General features: G+C 42.9%; 1 protein-coding gene across 4 annotated transcripts; it reads right to left on the bottom strand.

The window, feature by feature from the left end:
- Positions 1-1475: 1475 nt before the first annotated feature.
- Positions 1476-17774, bottom strand: IL33R (interleukin 33 receptor). Of its 4 annotated transcripts, XM_088667614.1 has the most exons (11): positions 17644-17774; positions 16216-16286; positions 14660-14843; positions 14071-14236; positions 11059-11221; positions 9176-9244; positions 8930-9050; positions 8485-8642; positions 4644-4784; positions 2816-2891; positions 1476-1609 (listed from the first exon to the last, which is right to left on the bottom strand). In XM_088667614.1, exons 2-10 carry the CDS (start codon positions 16277-16279, stop codon positions 2854-2856), a joined length of 1104 nt encoding a protein of 367 aa, XP_088523740.1. In that variant the 5' UTR covers positions 16280-16286; positions 17644-17774; the 3' UTR covers positions 1476-1609; positions 2816-2853. The 4 variants fall into 4 exon arrangements, with proteins under 4 accessions (XP_088523740.1, XP_088523741.1, XP_088523744.1 ...); XM_088667615.1 differs by lacking the exon at positions 4644-4784; XM_088667617.1 differs by lacking the exons at positions 1476-1609; positions 2816-2891; positions 4644-4784 and adding an exon at positions 7432-7619.
- Positions 17775-19350: the final 1576 nt, after the last annotated feature.

Here is a 19350-nt window from a genome sequence, read left to right on the forward strand (position 1 = left end):
AGAGAACCTCCATTTTTATCAGTTTTCCCATCACCAAGAAACGCCCCCAATACATCATTCCTACATCACAGCTATGTAATCAATACCTCACAAAAAAGGAGGGTTCAAGGTAGAAATCTGAGCACTTTTGACACCTCTCCTAGTCCTCCTCTCACCCCTCCCAGGTGTGAATTCCTAAACACAAAGAAAAATGAACATTTTTGTAAGAGTTGATCACTGTCTTTTGTTTGGAGGAGTCTTCCATTGTGAATGAGATGGCTAGCAGTCTGGCGCCATTGATGGGGAAATGTCCAGTTGGCAGAGCCTCTGGCTGACAGGATTATGGCTCCCAAGTTGCTAGTCATGTGGAAATGTGTGTGTGTGATTCAGTGGGGTGGGGGAAACTCCTACAACAAGATGGATATCACTTTAATTCTGGTCAGTTTGGGAAAGTCAAAATGGTTTTCAGGCCTGTCTTCCTGTACTGTTTGCATGGTACATTTATGAACATTTCTTATATATGTGTGACCTCAAAATTCTTATAACAGGAGCGTGCATGCCTGCATTGGTGCCCTAACTGTTCCCCTCTGCCCCACAACGATGTCTTCTACTGAACTAAGGGGGCTGATGGGAGCCCAACAACTTCTAGAAAGCGCCAGGTTGAGAAAGGCTGGGTTAGAGACGAACATTTTGAAAGATCCAGGACAGCGTGCAATAATTTGAAAAAGAGGGGATGGAAAATTCCTTCAGAAGTAGAGCCACCCCCAACCTCTCATAACAAAGAAATGCAACTAGCGAATAATAAGGAGAACCCACACAAGTGACGCTGACGCAAAACCCCACACAGCAGAAGAATAGAAGCCTGGCCACCTGACCCCACCCCTCTCACTGCTCCCCCCTCCACCTCTTTCCCCCTTTTCTTCCTAACCTGACATTGTATATAACACTAATGTCTCACAACAAATGAAACTGATCTGTAGGAAATGCAACTTGAAAAAAGAGACAGTGCACGTATTTTTGTAAATTAAGAAATCTTTCATTTAAAATATATTTTAAAAAGAAGAAGTAAAGCGTGCAGATCATTCTGCTGTCTTGAAATTTAAGTGCTAGCCTGATAGCCACAAGCAACAAAGAACTGCAGGCCTGCAAGTCAGAGTGCTCCACCCTTCCCCTTACACCTAGCAAAGAAATGCAGCAGGCTGCTGTAAGAGGCCCGCAGCGAGCTAGTAAACATTCCTGCAAGCTAGTCCCGTTTGCCGGCTTATTTACAGCAAACCATATGCAGGATTTGCTGTTGTTGGCTTCTTTAAATGCCACCTCCATGGCATTTGGTATTCCACGTGCTTCCAAAAGGTAGTGTTGGGTGAGGATGGAGAGGCCATGTATTTTGCTCTCCATTTTATAGTTCCTTGCTGGTGAATGAGGTGCCTGAGAGACTCCTGCAGCCGGTCGTACTCCCCAATTTCCTCCATTTCCAGCAGAATCACTTTCACGGTATTTTGGATGAGGACATTGTAGAATGCGATCTGATGCTCATATGCAAAATGTTCACTCTTGGCCAGCCGTACTGTTAGAAGGATTATCAGTCTTCTGCTCTTTTGTATTCTACTTTCAATTGCACTAATAGCATCTGCCAATGTATAAAGTGCATAGTTAAGAAATAGCAGAAGACCTTTCCAACTCTATGGTGCATTATTTCAGAAGGCTAATAGAAATCTCAGGCTCAGAAGATATCCACTACCAACACTGGCCACTGCATCTAAAGTAAAGAATTTCTTGTGGCTCTTAGAGTCGGAGAGTTTGGAAGAGAAAGCTAGAGCATCCTCATCAGATGGCTAGCTAGGCCTCTCCTTGGAGACCTCCAGAGCCTACCATGGCAGATTTGAACTATTGCCAGTGCAGCTCTAGACAATAGAGTTTTGTCTATTAAGGAAGAGCCCCACCACAAGCAGGGCTTGCTTTCAGTGCTGAATATAAATTCAGTGCCAATTGCAAGCCCTGCTTGCAGAGGAACAATTGGAACACACTCTAATGCTCTTTTGATGCCAAAGATCACCAGTGTTGAAGCAATGATTCTTCAACATCAACTTCGTTGGACTGGTCATGTTGTGTGGATGCCCGATTATCGACTTCTGAAGCAACTGCTCTATTACGAACTTAAAAACCGAAAGCGTAATGCTGGTGGTCAACAAAAGAGGTTTAAAGACTCTCTGAAGGCAAATCTAAAAAAAAGTAGTATAAGCAACAACAACAACAACAACTGGGAAACACTGGCCACTGGAGAACAGCCTTTACCAAAGGTGTCATGGGCTTTGAAGACGCTCAAACTCAAGACGAAAGGGTGAAATGAGCTTGGCAAACCGTCATTGTGATTAACTCCTGCCCGGAAACTAATGTCCCCACTGTGGAAGGACGTGTGGATCCAGAATTGGCCTCTACATTCACTTACAGACTCACTGTTAAAACCGTGTTTATGGAAGACAATCTTACCTGGCTACGAGTGATTGCCAAAGAAGAAGAAAGAAGATTAAGATGGCTGTGGCTGGGGGGGGCCAAGGAAGGGCGAATGCCAAACAAACAGGACTTATTTGACCTGTGAGCTGGAGGTTCCCCAGACCTGTTGTAGATTATATTTTATTTCAGCTCCCATCATATCTGACCATGAATCAGGCTGGTCCAACAACACCTATGTAGGGTCGCAGGTTCCATATCCATGACCTACCACACTGGAGCTCTGTGTTGACTAGCCTTTATTCTCAGGCTAGTAGTGGTATGTAGCTGAGATCATGGCAGTACAATTTGTAATTCACAGCTTCTTCATTGCACAACAGCTTACCTTCTCCAGGCAACACGTCTCTCCCATAAATGCACAATCTATACCCGCATTGTTTTTCTAAAACCTCTGGTAGAATCTGATGAATGAAAGAGACCATAAAATTATTTTCATAAGTGTCATTTGTGGGATAGATAACATATGCATCATATACTTTCCCATCTGCGAAATAAAACAAGAAATAGGTTGCAAAGCTGAAGTATGAATTTTAGAAAGCTGTTATTTTCAAGTTAGAAATGCGGAATTCATTCGGTTGTACTGTACAGGTTAAACAGCAGGATTACAGATTATTAGCACGCCTGTTTGCAAATCATGTACAAATATACGCAGCATGCTTAGCACAATTTTTAGTACAAGTGTGAAAAGAACACAGATAGACTTGAAATTATTCAGCCCATTGAATGTGAACAAACTTGCATGCACCATAGCATTAATTGTGCATATTTGTTATACTATTTAGGATTATTATATCAAATTAGTAAAGCTAAAGAGGGGAAATGAACTCCAAGAACTTGAAAGCAGAGTCCCTAGTAGGGGCAGATCTACTAGGAAACTAATGAAGCTTAAACTTCAGGCCCCTAATCCCAGAGGGGCCCCAGAAGTGAATTCAGTCCACATTGCTTAAAATCTTTAGGTCTAGTAGACCCAATTTGAGTTGCAGAACTCAAATTGATCAAATTTTTGTTGTATATGTTTCAACAATCCCAAAGTTTGAGAGTGTGTACCACAGATGATTGTAAAGGTGGAATTCTGGGTGGTTCACATGATTCTCCCCACACCTTTTGATCCTCACAAGAAACCTACAAGGCATGTTCTGCTGAGAGACAGTGACTAGCCCCAGGTGAGTTTCATGGCTGAGTGGGAATTGGAAACTTGGTCTTCCAGGTCATAGTCCATTACCAGCACACACTTCCAAATTTAAGGGAAGCAACTGGCAAGTGATAAAATCAACATGTCATGTGCTTTCTGAAGCAACTTGGTCCAATTTATTTATTTATTTTTAATTTTTATTAAATGATCAATCACAAGAATTGAAGAAGAAGAAGAAGAAGAAGAAGAAGAAGAAGAAATACATTAAGATTTAAAACAAAAACGTTACATCGTGCATTTCATTATTCATATCAGATACATCCATTCTATTCCAGATGTATATAAGTAAATTAAAGTATTAAAATAGCCTTTTTGCAGAAGAATATGAAACGGGGGAAAAAGAAAATCAAGAAGAAAATAAAGAAAAAAGGACACAAAAAAAGAAAAGAAAAAAAGATCGGCAAACCAAACCTAAGTAGAAAAAAGAAAATAGAAAAGAAGAAAAAGAAATAAAATCAAAAAAATCCATCAATTTTTTTTGACACTAGATTATATTAATTCCTTGGTCCAATTTAAGCCACTCCTGGTACTGCCATCAAAACAGAGTTAGTCCATCCTTTCCCACCCATTCTAGCTTTTCAATGCTCTGCTCCCTGACAGCAAATTTGCATTCCTTTTGTATAATAATGATGATTTTTTAATTTATAACACCAATCCTGGAAAGCTTCCCTAAACAGAGTTGCCTTCAGATGTCTTCTAAAAGTCAGATAGTTGTTTATTTCCTTGACATCTGAAGGGAGGGCATTCCACAAAGAGGGTGCCACTACCAAGAAGGCCCATGTAGTGTGACATTTGCTCAGATCCATACAACCTTTTATCAAGTGGTAATTCACCATGGTGAATGTCCAACTACATGAAGAGCCACTCATCTGTAGATCATGGATACGTTCTTGTCTCTGGGACATATCAGTGCCATGCAACTGCTCATTGCTGCTTGCACAAACGGCGCATTCATACTCACCTTCCCTGGATTTATTGCAGTTAAATATCCTTCGGACGCATAAGACAATGTCAACATGAAAAACATGGTAAACCACCACCAAGATCATTGTAAGACCTGCTAAAATAGCAAACACCACAATCACGTAGGTGTTGCTATGCCCTGATGAAAATAAAATAAAGAAGATTACCAAAAATATAAAAATATCCTGGGCTCTGTTTTCAGTCACACAAAACAGCAGTGATAGTAGAAATGCTAGAATAATAAGTCTGGAGTAGACTAACTGGGATGTCTTGTGTCATGAGAAGGAGGGAAGGGCTGTAGCTCAGAGCCAGCTCACGTGCTTTGCTAGGAAAGCCCTTCTCTAAAACTTTGAGAGGTGTTGCTCTGCAGTGCAGACAATACCAGACGGACTAATGGACTTAGTATAAAGGAACTTCCTGTGATGACCTCACTTCCATTAAACCTCAGGCCACCACTTCCCAGAATTAGTCCTCCCTCTGTTCCATTATTGCTAGTCTCAGTTCCTGTCACTGCGTTTTCCTAGATTCAGATTTCTTGTTTTTTAGCAGACTTTTGCCTTCTAATCTACATTTGATCAAATTTCCTCATGGATTCCTCTGATGGATGCTTATGCAAAATCCCCAACTGCCTTAGACAGAACCTTCTTAGCCACTTTGTCTTGACCCTCAAAGCAGCCAAGGTGTATTGATTTGTGTGCGTAGAAATTGTTAGACATTATCAAATGGGGTCTGAGTTCTGTGAAGACATTTGGCGATGTAGTTCTGAACTCTTTAACCAAAGCACTGCAGGTCTGTGCTTGTGTAATAAATAACTATTAAAACTGGAGGGTATCCATTGGTCAAGATGGCATTCTAAGTGTTTCTTATCCGTTAAAAACACTGAGCCAAAACAGCTGCTCTTCCAGTGCCTGTTCTCCAATTAAAATATATGACTTTTAAGCCCACATAGAAGAAAAAACAGATCAAACAGATATGCTCCTTGCCTGTACATAGCAATTAACATTAACTGTTGAGCCAACTGACTTTAAAACTATTCAGGGGGGGGAAACAAATTAAAACTGGAACAGACTGTGCAGCTCCAGAACAAGCAGCCTTTCTCATCAACCATTTTCACCTAAAACTCCAGCATATGGTGAAGATTTACCTCTTTGCCCTGAATTTTGACACTTGAGATACATCTTTTCAGGTCACTTTGTTATTGTGACCGTAATTTGTGTGAAACTGTTACAAAACGTGTTCTTAAATTGCTGTAACCCTGGGACCTGATGATGAAAGTCAGGTAGGAAATCATATTTATAAAACCAACAAATAATCAGTGGGTCCAAAAGCACTTTTGCGCCAGGGAGACATCTTTGCCTGGTGCCTCAGAGCTGACACTGGCCGAGAAGGAGCAGGTTAAACCTCCTTAAGAAGGAAGTTCCATAACTCTGGCAACACTGCCCCAAAGATGGTGGACAACTCAAAACAGAGCTTCGGAGAAAGATCTTCTAAGTACGGACTGGGTAGGGTCATATTGGATTGTTGAATAGTTGTTTCATACAGCGATTGTCCCCCCCACCCCCCAAAAAACCCACATCATGCTAGTGCTTCTGTGTCTTCACTGCTAGTTCTCTATTGTCTCTGAAGTGAAATTCAAGGATTTAATAATAAATCTCTGAATGGATCGAACCCTTCAAGTCTCAAATGCCATTTTGGGACAAGGCCATTTTTGTGGAGACTGGAATTCTTAACATCTCTACAGCCAATAAATGAACTCCTACTAAGGTAGCCTACGCAAGAAGCCTAAGGGTAGAGAGAATAGATTGGCATCCTTAAATTGGCTGTACAGTGGTACCTTGGTTTTCAAACATAATCCGTTCCGGAAGTCCGTTCGAGTTCCGAAATGTTCGAAAAGCGGAAGCCTCAAAGCATAAGCCTCAATACGGAAAACTCAAAATGGAAGCCTCGTTTCCTGTTCGACTTCCAAGGCGCATTTGAAAACCAAGGCACTTACTTCCAGGTTTTTGGCATTCGAGTTCCAAAACGTTCAACTACAGAGGCATTTGAAAACCAAAGTACCACTGTACTTAAAAGGTTTTCTCATCAGTTGGGAGACGATGTGAGATCTGTATGTCTTCTCCTGGTGCCAAAGAGAACTTGGAGAGCATGATTTTGATCAGACAAAGAGCAAGGAGGGAAAGGGTGCCCCTTAGATTGCAACTTCCACTATTCCAGACTACTGGCCATGCTGAGGTCCCACTCAATTAGCATTAAAGGATTTGAAGATACTGCAAAAGTGGTGGCTTACCCTGGTAAACTTATCATACATTTATAGGAATGTTTCAGCAACTTGTTGGAGGGGGTGTAGTGATAGGGGTAACTATAAACATATGTGGAGGAGATGTGCCAATATATCAGTATTCTGGCATCAAGTTTTCAACGAAATGGGTAAAATTACTAAACCATCCCTTAGGAAGACCACAAAGCTTGCTCTACTAAATTTATTTTCAGCTGATAATATGGACTTGATAGACAAACCTCAGACAGATACTTATAGGTAGCTTGCACATGTAATTGCCACTTTTTGGAATGATCTTAATAGTGTGGCATAAAAGGGTTTGGCAGATAGTTTACATGCAAGTTTATGTACTAGGGCTAAGTCTAGCTAGAGGAAATGAACCAAGAGACATATTTGCAAGAGACTGGTGGAGATTTATTGCTTATACATATATTTCAGACCAGACAAAGAAGGTCCCTAGGATATACCGGTACCCCAATAAACGGATTTATTAAATGAATCTCGTAAATGAGCATCACATGTTTCAAAATTGGCAGAGCCTTGTCCTGCTCAGATTTTTTTTTTCTTGCTGGTTACGATCCTGATGAGCTCCAGTGGCTCTGAGGCTACGGCAGGTAAAATCAGCAGGGCTCTGTGAATCATCCCCAGGAAATGATGGTCAGGATCTCAGCACATGATTGGAAAATGGGGTTGGCACTGTATATAAGGCACAGATGGTCAATATGCTGCAACAGTCCCTATTTACCAGGGGCCATCTCTGTTGGGGGCAGTGTAAAACACTGGGCCTTTTACAAACTGTGCTGGTGTGCACATGTCTATTAGAGTGGGCATTCCAGCAGCCCCTCCCCAGCTCTTTAGTCCAGGGGTGAGGAACCGCTTTTCAGCCCCAAAGGCCCCGTGGTCTTGTGGGCAAGCTTTCAGGGGTTGATTGCCAGTAATGGGTGGGGCCAAAGGCCAAAGGTGGGTGGAGCAATGGAACTGCGCCGTCTATTATACATTCCAGCAATGCAAAACCAGAAGCTCACACTCACACTGCTGCTACCAGGGCCAACCCACCCATTAGCCTTGCTGAGGCAGTCGCCTCAGGTGGCAAGCTTGGGACAGCTGGGAGGAGCTGGGAGGAGCAGCAGATCTGGAAAGGGAGACACCCCACCCGGAGCTGGCCAGGGGGCTTGCTTGCCACTGATGCTGCTCATTGCTGGTGGGGCTGCAGAGATGGAAGAAGGCAAAGGAGGGGAGCAACTCCTCCTTGTATATTTAAAACACACCCTTCACAAACTAGAGTTCCCAGGCCAAAGATGGCTGCATGTTCTGATTCGCTTCAGGTGTCAACATGTCCTGAGCTGCCCCAGCGACTGCGCACACATATACCCCTGTACCCTGCCAAACAAGTGACATGGGCCTTGTTCCAGGCAGTTAGAAGCACTTGAAGAAAGCCAAGAGCAGGGATGGTGAGAGAGTTCTGGCGGGAGAGTTCCGAGGGAAAGATAGGAAGAACGTCATTCTTACGCTTTGAGATTTGACTGTTGTTGAACAAAGAGAGGGTTAAAATTCTTCTGACCTTCACCTGCCCCTTTGGGCACCAGAGTCACTTCTGTTGTTTTGTACTCCAGATCATTGGCCAGGACACATCTAAAGGTTAAACTGAGGTCTTCTTCCCTCACTTCTGCAATGCGTAATTCAGCCTCTGCAAACTGTCCTTTGCCAGGTACAATATACCTAGTAGAAAGGATGTCATTAGAACCAGCTCAGCTTTGGCAACCTAGAAGTGGAACTTGCTTCACTTGGTATCTTTTCAAAGCTAGACAAGAACTGTTGCTGTTGTCATTGTCATCATTCCAAGTTTTAAAAACTGATTCCAACGTATTTTGGGGGATTTTAAGCTGTTATCGTTTAATATGCATTTTTGTAAACTACTCTAGAAATTCTGGCAACATAAAAAAATTAGCTAATTAAATTATTTCTCCCCTCCCCCACCTCCTAACAATGGACATCTTTTTACTTACGATTTATTGGATTTAACAAAGCGGTTGGAATCGTTTGCGCCATCGACTTCCCAAAAGCTTATGGCTATGCCTTGCTTTCCGTGGCCCAGCCATGCCTTACATAAAAGTTGCACAGGAGAACCTAGAAGGACAAATCCATACATCATCAGCATAAAATTAGACCCCCCCAGGTCATCCAATGAAATGGAATGGGTGGAGATTTAGGACAGACAAACAAAAAAAAAGCTGAAGAAATAGCATCATTACCAATCTCTACTTCTATAACGTCACCATCCTTTGGATATAAAACTTTAGGAGATGTCAGTAAAACAGAATCTGTGGAATCGGGGCGCAAGAGACAGAGATAGAATACTTTAGATTAATGTTTAAGCTGTGATTTCACAATTTAGAATTATAGTTTATATCCATAATATTCTCCAAGATATTTTAAATACGGCATCACTTAGATTACTTCAATGTGATATCAGAAGAGTAATCCCTATTGCTTATTTAAAAAACAACAACAACAACAACAACAACAACAACAACAACAACAACAACAACAAAACTCAATCCTACAAATATAAATTAGGATTACTTGAGAGTTCAACTCTAGAAGAATTCAGGCTGAACTTTGGACCAGAACATTCACAGATAATAGGGAAGACTTTCCAAATCCATTTTGGGACAAAATAGTAGCAAATAAAGGACCCCTGGATGGTTAAGTCCAGTTGAATTCAAATATGGGGTGCGGCGCTCAGCTCACTTTCAGGCCAAGGGAGCTGGCGTTTGTCCACAGACAGCTTTCTGGGTTATGTGGCCATCATGATTAAACTGCTTCTGGAGCAATGGAATACAGTGACGGAAGACAGAGTGCACAGAAACGCCGTTTACCTTCCCACCCCAGCAGTACCTATTTATCTACTCATGCTGGCATGCTTTCAAACTGCTGGATTGGCAAGAGCTGGGACAGAGCAACGGGAGCTCACCCTGTCATGCGGATTCGAAATGCTGACCTTATGGACTTCTGCTTGAGACGCCACGGAAGATGGCTGAACATTCCATTGCTCTGGCTATCAAGGGGCAATTAGAGGCTGTGATGGGAATAAGCAGCCTCCCAAAATCTTCCTGGAGAAGGGAAGATGCAGTCTCATCCACGGATGCCCAACAACCCAGCTCCAAATTCAGAAGGAAGGAGGGGCTGGAGGGGCACTCAATGGAAAGCCCCGAGAGAGTCTGGCTCTCCTGGACGCTGTCCCCATTGAGCGCTTCAGGTTCCATTTCTTAAGATGAAAAATTAGATTTAAGTTTTAGACATGCTTCAGGCGCGGAGGGGGGAATTATTCTGCTAAACAACTCAGCCACTGAGGTGAGGTGATAAAAAAGACTGAACTGAAGAAGGATTACATTAGAGCCAGAGTTGGTATGTTAGAGCGGAAAGGAAAGGGGGCCAAGACTCTTTTATTATTGTGCTTTATTATTTTACTTAACAACCCCCCCCCCTTAGAAGAACTGTTTACAAATATTTACAACAAGCAAGATTGGAAAGTTTGGAACTCATTGATATAATATGGATTTTAAAATTCAAACTGTGTGGAAATGAAAATATATATAATCAAGGTTTTTAATTTTGGACTTGCTTGGAAGATGATAAAAGATTCTCTAATTGGTCGACATCAAACAGAAGCAGATCTCATTATTTGCTGAAGTCTTGTCAAAAGACGGTTTCCTGGTATATGTGTGAGAGCGCTGAGCACATAAACTCATCAATTTACACAGCAAACACAGTTACAACACGGGCTTTTTTTTTTTTCAACCAGAACTTGCCGGAACTCAGTTCTGGCACCTCTCAGGTGGGCACCATTGCCATTATAAGAGAACAAGGGAGGCGTTCATGGTGAGTTCTGGCACCTTTTTTTTCTAGAAAAAGTAGCACTGGTTACAACTGTTAGAATAACCATGTCAGACAGAAATATAGAACAGCATAATACCGTAAAGACTGGCTCATCATTTAATACCACTTCAACACCAGTTTGTGCTAATAATAGGACCACACTATCTTTTTAGGAACCAAAGCAACCAAAACGTACAAACACACTACAAAATATTTGTTTGTTTATCAAACTGGTTCATGCCCACTATCACCTTACCTGTAATTCTAAAAGGCGTTGTTGCAGTTACTGGAAATGCTCTTCCACCATGGTTGTATGTAAACTGGCAAGTATAGTATCCACTGTCACTTTCAGTTGCATCGGAAATGTAAAGGACATCTTTAACCGCTTTGTACCTTGCTCCACGAAGGCGTTTACAGTCCTAAAAAGCAAAACACATATTCATTTTTCACCACTGTTTAATGACTTGTTAAATATTATTACTACTGCTGCTCCTCTAAATGTGAAATCCAGTGTTGCGTGCTGACAAGCAAGGCCTTTTTTTCCAGCCGGAACTCTCCGGAACTCAGTCCTGGCACTTCTCTGTTGGGTACCATCGCCATTCTAAGAGAATGAGGAGAGTGTTCATGGTGAGTTCTGCCACCGCTTTTTTTTCTAGAAAAAGAGCACTGCCAACAAGACTGTAGTCAAAACACAAAACTGAGACTCAAGAGGGAAGGATCAGCATGCTCAGAGAAGCTGAAGTTTCCAGAAGTTCAAAATGCCTCTGCAAGTAAACTATCTGCATACTTGGAGCTGTGGGAAATTATAATCTTAAGGACATCTTACACCTTGACTGCTATAGCCAGGGCTGGATTTAGGTTTGATGAGGCCCTAAACTAATGAAGGTAATGGGGCCCTTTATATGTCCAGGTGTCCTTTGTCAACAACAAATTGTCACTGTTTTGTGTTCAATATAATAATAATATGCCTGTTGTCTTTGTCCATGGAGTTTTCTTGGCAGGGATACTGGAGTGGCTTGCCAGTTCCTTCTCCAGGTGGATCACGTTTAGTCAAAACTCTCCACTATGACCTGTCCATCTTGGGTGGCCCTGCATGGCATAGCTCATAGCTTCTCTGAGTTATTCAAGCCCCTTCGCCACGACAAGGCATTGATCCATGAAGGGGATCAATGAGGGCACTAGGAGAAGGGGACGACAGAGGACGAGATGGTTGGACAGTGTTCTCGAAGCTACGAACATGAGTTTGACCAAACTGCGGGAGGCAGTGCAAGACAGGAGTGCCTGGCGAGCTATGGTCCATGGGGTCACGAAGAGTCGGACACGACTAAACGACTAAACAACAAGAACAACAACAACAACAACAAAATTTTATTTATACCCCACCCTCCTCAGTCAAAACCGGGCTCAGGGCGGCTAACACCAATAAAATTACAATAAAACATAAAAAGCAATTAATTAAAATACAGATTAAAATACAATATTAAAATTTAAATGCAGCCTCATTTTAAGTAGTCCATAAATCCAAACCATGACGGAGGAAAAACACATGGGTCAGACTAAGTCCAGCCCAAAGGCCAGGCGGAACAGCTCTGTCTTGCAGGCCCTGCGGAAAGATGACAAATCCCGCAGGGCCCTGGTCTCCTGTGAAAGAGCGTTCCACCAAGTTGGGGCCAATACTGAAAAGGCCCTGGCCCTAGTAGAGGCCAATCTAGCCACCTTATGGCTTGGGATCTCCAGAATATTGTTGCTTGTGGACCTTAAGGTCCTCCGTGGGGCATACCAGGAGAGGCGGTCCCGTAGGTACGAGGGTCCCAATACCATATATGCTATATGGTAATTTAATAAACACAAAACACTGTTGCTGTATGTTGGTTTTATTTTATTTGTTTTTTATCTTATATTTTGGAAATGAACGTGCAGGTGTTTTTTCCCTTCAACTTTTTTTGGGGGGGGGGGCAAGAGAGTGGGTCCCTAAACTACTGCTTGTTTAGCGTATATGTAAATCCGGCACTGGCTATAGCTGAGGAATCTAACCAAATGGTGCACAAATAAGTAACAGCAAACAATAAAACGATATTCTAACATTGTGTGCTGCTATGTGATACCATATTGTCAGCAGCTGTGTAGTCCCTTATTAGAAAGAAAGTCGGGATGTGTATGAGGAAATAAATAACAGTCTACCCATGAACAAGACCACTGCCATTTCCAGGGCAGTGAAGGATGACAGAACTAGTGTGTGACCTCAGTGGTGGATGTTGGGGTCTCACATTTAGCAACCCTCCACCTCTTGTGCTCCACTGCAAATCACAGCTGCATCATCCCTGGCAGCATCCCTGAGGCTCTGAACCCGTCGCATTTCCCTAAACCCACCTCTGTATGCTGGAGAGTCTCATGGTTGTCATGGCAGCCATAAAGTCATGAATAATACGTGTCAAGCCAGCCTGGGCATTGTCACGGTCCGGTCGGCGGGCGGTTAAAGCCCTGGCTGAGGACGTCAGGACTAGAGGCAAGATGGTGGTGTAGAAGCAGGAACAGGTGCAAGGCTGAGGGTCCAGCAGCAGGCAGTCGCAGGGTCAAGGAGCAAAGCAGAGGTGAAGGTCTGGGAGTCTGGGAGTCAAGGAGCAAGGAGTCAGCAAGGCAAAGGTCCAAGGGTCGAGGATCAAGGCGTCGGCAAGGCAGAGGTCCAAGGGTCGAGGATCAAGGCGTCGGCAAGGCAAGGGTCCAAGGAGCAAGAGGCCAGAGGCAACCAGGCAGGGATAGCGTTGCTGTGGCAAAGAGCTGAAGGGAAATGCTCAGCTTTTATCCCTCCCAGCTCCTGCCACCAGGTGCAGTGAAGTATCGTGGCCTCACCTGAGTGACCACTCCTTGCCTCTCCAGCACAAGCTGAGGTCTCACCTGAGTGGCCACTCCCTGCTTCTCCAGCACAAGCTGAGGCAGGCCCCAGTCCTGCAAAACATTACAGGCCCCAGAGCCTGACTCCTGCCCATACTCCTGACAGGCATGAATGCTGAAGTCCTCCAAAATTTCAATGCCAAGTCCTAAATTTCACCTGCACAGACCAGAAAGGGAGTGTGCGAGCCTAACGTCAGATTAAAACATTCAAAAGTGGTTGTGTTCAGCACTTACTTCCTGGCAGAGGAGATGACATCTCAGCAGATAATTGAGACTTTCCCTTCTCACACTCTAGAGGAGGCTGGTGCTGCACAGAGAACCTTCAAGCCCAACACTGTCTCTCTAAACCGTACAGCCAGATATCGATGATACATACCTTGAACCACTTCATAGCAGATGCATTCTCATAGTCATTATAAGAAGGGCAGAATATTTTAGCGGATCCAGGGCTTCCAGTTGTTTCCAAATAAAGAGCATCTTCATAATAACAAGTGCCTTTTATCTTTGGATTTATTATGACAATCATCGTTTTAGGAGCATACCTGTGAACACAAAGCAACTCCCATGACGAGGAGTGCTTGAAGGAGCTGGGTATGTTTAGCCTAGAAAAGAAGAGACTGGAGGGAGATATGCTAGCCATCTTCAAATATCTTAAGGGCTGTCATATGAAAGAGGGAGCATGCTTGTTTTCTCCTTCTCTGGGGGGTAGGACTCGAAGCAATGGCTTCAAGTTACAAGAAAGGAGTTTCTGACTAAATATTCGGAACAGTGGAACAGACGCCCATGAGAGCTGGTGGGAGTCCTTGGAGGTTTTTCAGCAGAGGTTGGATGGCCATCTGTCATGGATGCTTTAGCTGAGATTCCTGCATTGCAGGGGGTTGGACTAGATGACCCTTGGAACCCTTCCAATTTTTTGATTCTATGACACACACTCACACAAAGCTTTTGCTCATCTTTTTACTTACTCAGGGTGGACGCATGTGTAATTTCCATTGTCCTCAACGGATGCGGGCAGAAACCAAAGCTCATTCCCTGAAGCATGTATTCGGGCCCTTTTGTCTGTAGAGATGGTTGTATCACCACGCTGCCAGACCACAGTGTCATGCACAGGGCACCTTACAACAAAAGCCTCACCTGCTATTGTAAGCCCTGCAAACATACATATAGATTCAAAATTCCTTTGCAAAATATCAAGGGAGGGGGGCTTCGACAAAAACATTCTGCATACCTACATCAGAAGAGATTTCCTAGCTTGTTTAATGCTGCTGGTAATGTCATACTAAAACCCAGGCATCCCCAAACTTCGGCCCTCCAGATGTTTTGGACTATAATTCCCATCTTCCCCAACCACTGGTCCTGTTAGCTAGGGATCATGGGAGTTGTAGGCCAAAACATCTGGAGGGCCGCAGTTTGGGGATGCCTGCTAAAACCAGTAACTGTGTCTTGGAAACAAATGCAAAACAACAACAACAACAACACTCATCTACATGTTCCCTCTTCTGGATTAGGAAATGCACTTTTGACATGGACATGATCCAGCTCATGAATCTCCCCACAAAGTGCATCCTTATCAAAAGATCTATCAAAGCAGTTCAATGGATCCCAAATAAACACAGTGACATAGGCATCTATCTCCACTGGCTGAGTGGTCATAGAACCTGGTTTTCACTGATCAAATTGCAGTGCTCATGGAAACTGGATTGGGGTGTTTATGTATATTTTAAGGAATTTTTTCAATAGTAATGGTGTCACGCCACCGCCAGAGTAAAAAACCTAAACACGTTGCAGAGTTCAGCAGAGTTCCCCAAAAATAGACCAGAGGCAATTGTACTTTATCCAGCAGAGCTTTACTGATATCAGGCATGGGCAAACTTGGCCTTCCAGCTGTTTTGGGACTACAATTCCCATCATCCCTGACCACTAGTCCTGCTAGCTAGGGATGATGGGAGATGTAGTCCCAAAACTGCTGGAGGGCCGAGTTTGGCCATCCCTGGATACACAATGGTCACAAATCCAATACAATCAGGATTGGCACAGTCCATAAAAAAAATCCAGTTGCAGCACTTAAAATACAACTTGCAAACTTAGAATAAGACTAAACCTTAGCACTAAGCATACAGAACATCAGAACAAAGAAAGATAAAGCAAGAATGAGAGCCCAGGCTCCTCCTTGCCTTACTATAACAGTCAGCATGACCTTGACAGAAACGTAACAGAACCAGTTTAATCCAGCTGTACACAGCTTCCCAGAGAAATAACCCAAACATCAGAAACCTTATTCCTGTTTCTCTCACATTAGAAATAAACCTTTCCAGAACCCTCTTGAACTAAGCAGAATAGGAAAGATCTCTACACATCAGATTAATACTTTCTGCACTAAGAAATGAAAACTGACAAATGGATGTCTAGATAATTCTAGTTTAGACGCGCAACTGTGATCAGCAGTTCATTCATTCCACAGAATGAATCAATCATATTCAAGGTATTTCTGTGAGAAAAATCAGCGCAGAGTAAGACTTACAGTATTGCGGTTTCCCAGCGATGACAGAGAAAGCCATGAGTAAGATGAAATACAAGAGGGCCATTGTGTTGCTAAATTGGGGGGGGGCATTAAAAAAAGGAAAAAAAGGAAACCCTGTTATTTGACGCTTCAAAATTATCAGCATGCTGAAAGAGAAATATCTAGATTTTTTTCCAATTGAAAAGACATTGCTTTGCAAAAATCCACCTGATCAACTTGTGCCTTGTTGTATTGAATACTTGCACAGCATTTCTGTTTCAGCCCATTGCCCAGAGACTGATATTCAACACAGCAAGTAAAAAAGGCAGCTCTATAACAACAACAACAACAACAACAACAACAACAACAACAACAACAACAATTTATTATTTATACCCCGTCCATCTGGCTGGGTCTCCCCAGCCACTCTGGGCAGCTTCCAACCAAATATTAAAAACAATACAGCATCAAACATTAAAAACTTCCCTAAACATGGCCGCCTTCAATTGTCTTTTAAAAGTAAAATAGTTGCTTATTTCCTTGACATCTGGTGGGAGGGCATTCCACAGGGCAGGCGCCACTACCGAGAAGGCCCTCTGCCTGGTTCTCTGTAACTAATGGTAAATAATCACCCTCCACATTTCTTTCACAGTAGCACTTTTATCTTCTTTGGGGAAATCCCCTCCCACCTTCCGTTTTATGAAATAAGTTAAAGTATCTGATGGTGAACTGCTTAGTAGCTGATAGACCGAATGTTCCAATATTCAGAATCATGATTCAGTTATTAATATAGGATCTGGCTATAAGAAAATAACATCCAGATCTGACACTGTCCTGCTGCAATATCTAGAACTCAGTACACAGTCCCTGGCTGCATACACACCCCACATTTAAGGCACATCCCGCCCACCCTCAAGAAACCTGGAAACTGTTGCTTACCCCTCAGAGTGCACCCATAACAAACTACAGTTCCCAGGACTGTTTAAACGGGGTGTGTGTGTATGGTATGTGTATACAACCATTTACTATTGCAATGCTACTGTCCATGGTACCACAACAGAAATGGAAGCTGCACAGCCATCAGCCAACTGTTGAAGCAAGCCACCTTCATAAATTCATTCATTTTATTTGTATGCTGCTTTCTCTCTCTCTCTCTCTCTCTCTCTCTCTCTCACACACACACACACACACACACACAATCATGCTCCAAGCAGCTTACAAACCAAGAAATATTACAAAACAATTTCATGACAACATAGCAAAGCAAAATTACTATCAGTATATAACAAGATTATGTAATGATCTTATGCAAGCATTTCCGAGCTCAAGGATTATTTCAATGTATTTCTTTATTTATGAATTTATAAGCTGCTCTTTACGACAAAGTATAACAAGGCAGAACACAACATATCCTAATGAATAATAATAATAATATTGCATGTGACCCACCGACTGAAGAGTGCGAAATGGAGAAACTCGGCCGGTTCCCTGTCCTCCCCTGTTCCTCTTCCTTTCACTAAGATGCTTAGCTGATCCAAAACGCTAAAGGGTTTTCATTATATCTTTAGCTGAGGCTCCTCCTTCTGTGTGGTTTGTGAACTTAACAGCTATCAGTGTTGCATGAAATGCTGTGCAGATAAGGATTTTGTTGAGTAAGCCACCTCCTCAAATTGCAAAATTATTTCCTGAACTGATACTGTTACAAAAGTTCTGTGCTTTACCCTCTCTCTGCCAAGCAGTGGCAAGAGCCCAGGGGGTTCCAGGCACTCACCCAGGGTCTGTGCTCCTTTGGAGAATTGAGACACGGCAGAGACAGTCGTAGATTTAAGAAATACTCTTCTGGGTACTTCTAGGTCCCTAAGCAATAGCCTCAAAGAAAGAGGTCTCTTTTGATTAAAACAAAACTGGTACAGTGTGCTAGGTACTCCTGGTAAGAGATCCCTACAGCTGATATACCGGTAGTACAGAGTAATTTATTAAATACATTAACAAGGATGTTTAAATGCCATTTCAAACTGCAAATGGAAACCTCAAGTACAAATTGTGCAGCTACTTTGACATTTAGGTCACAAGCAACTTCTTGCTACTTGCCTTCTTTCACGGCCCCCCCAGAACATGTGGGCTCTTCACAGAGCGTAAGTGGAACCCTGTAGCATATAGATATCAAAGTGTGCTAATTTAATTTAATTTAATTTAAGCCCCCCAAATGGACTGTGGACATGCCTGCAAAACATCATGGTTTTCAATGTTGTGCCATGTGGATTCATTCGAGGAGAATATAGCAGCTGCAGTAGAAACAGAATACCACCTTTATTAGGATCAACTAAAAGCCACAAACCAGTGAGCTAGCTTCCTGTCCCAGCCTGGATGTTAAGACCCTCCCATTCCTTTGCCTGATGATTGGATTTCCTAGTTAATTTCATGCTGTGACCATATTCTGTGGCAACAAAGACAGCTGCTCCTAAAAGAAAACAGAGGGCTCCTCCAGACTGATGTTTTATTGTGTGTGTGTATTCTGAAACATCTTCTTAACATTAGTGCATTAGTTGTAGAGTTATTCTGTTTGTAATTTGCTTTGCAATGCTTCTGCAATGGTACCACATTATTGCTGTCTATAGCAAACAATAAAACAGGAGGGAAACAAACTAGAACATTTATGGGATAAAAAGGTGGGGTCTGTGCTCCTTTGGAGAATTGAGACACGGCAGATACAGTCGTAGATTTAAGAAATATGGTTTAATCACCTATTCACACCTTCGGTCTGCAAGGAGGGAGTCCAGATCTTACAGCACGGTCAGTCATTTCAAGAGAGGATTGTCCCCCACAGCAAGAGAGGATTGTCCCCTCCCAGCCAACCTTCCCAAGATGGATCCCAGACTCTGCTTCTCCTTCCCAGAATCCCTTGCTTCCAGACTCCTTTTTCCTGTCACCTCAACACACACCCCATCACCTTGGCAACATCTGTCTCCTCGAACCAAAGGATTGCTCTCAGGTGGCCCATTGACACTTTTGGTCATATTTGCTCTTCACTAGGCCAGCTAGGGATTCCTTGTCTGACACAGTTCTGCAGCTAGTACTTTCATCCATATCCAAATTGATCAAAAGCCGACCATTTATTAATTTCTAGGGTTTAGGGGCGTCCTCCCCCAAACCTGT

Source organism: Zootoca vivipara, chromosome 4 (assembly GCF_965207765.1).
Source record: "Zootoca vivipara chromosome 4, rZooViv2.hap1.1, whole genome shotgun sequence".
Taxonomy (NCBI): Eukaryota; Metazoa; Chordata; class Lepidosauria; order Squamata; family Lacertidae; genus Zootoca; species Zootoca vivipara.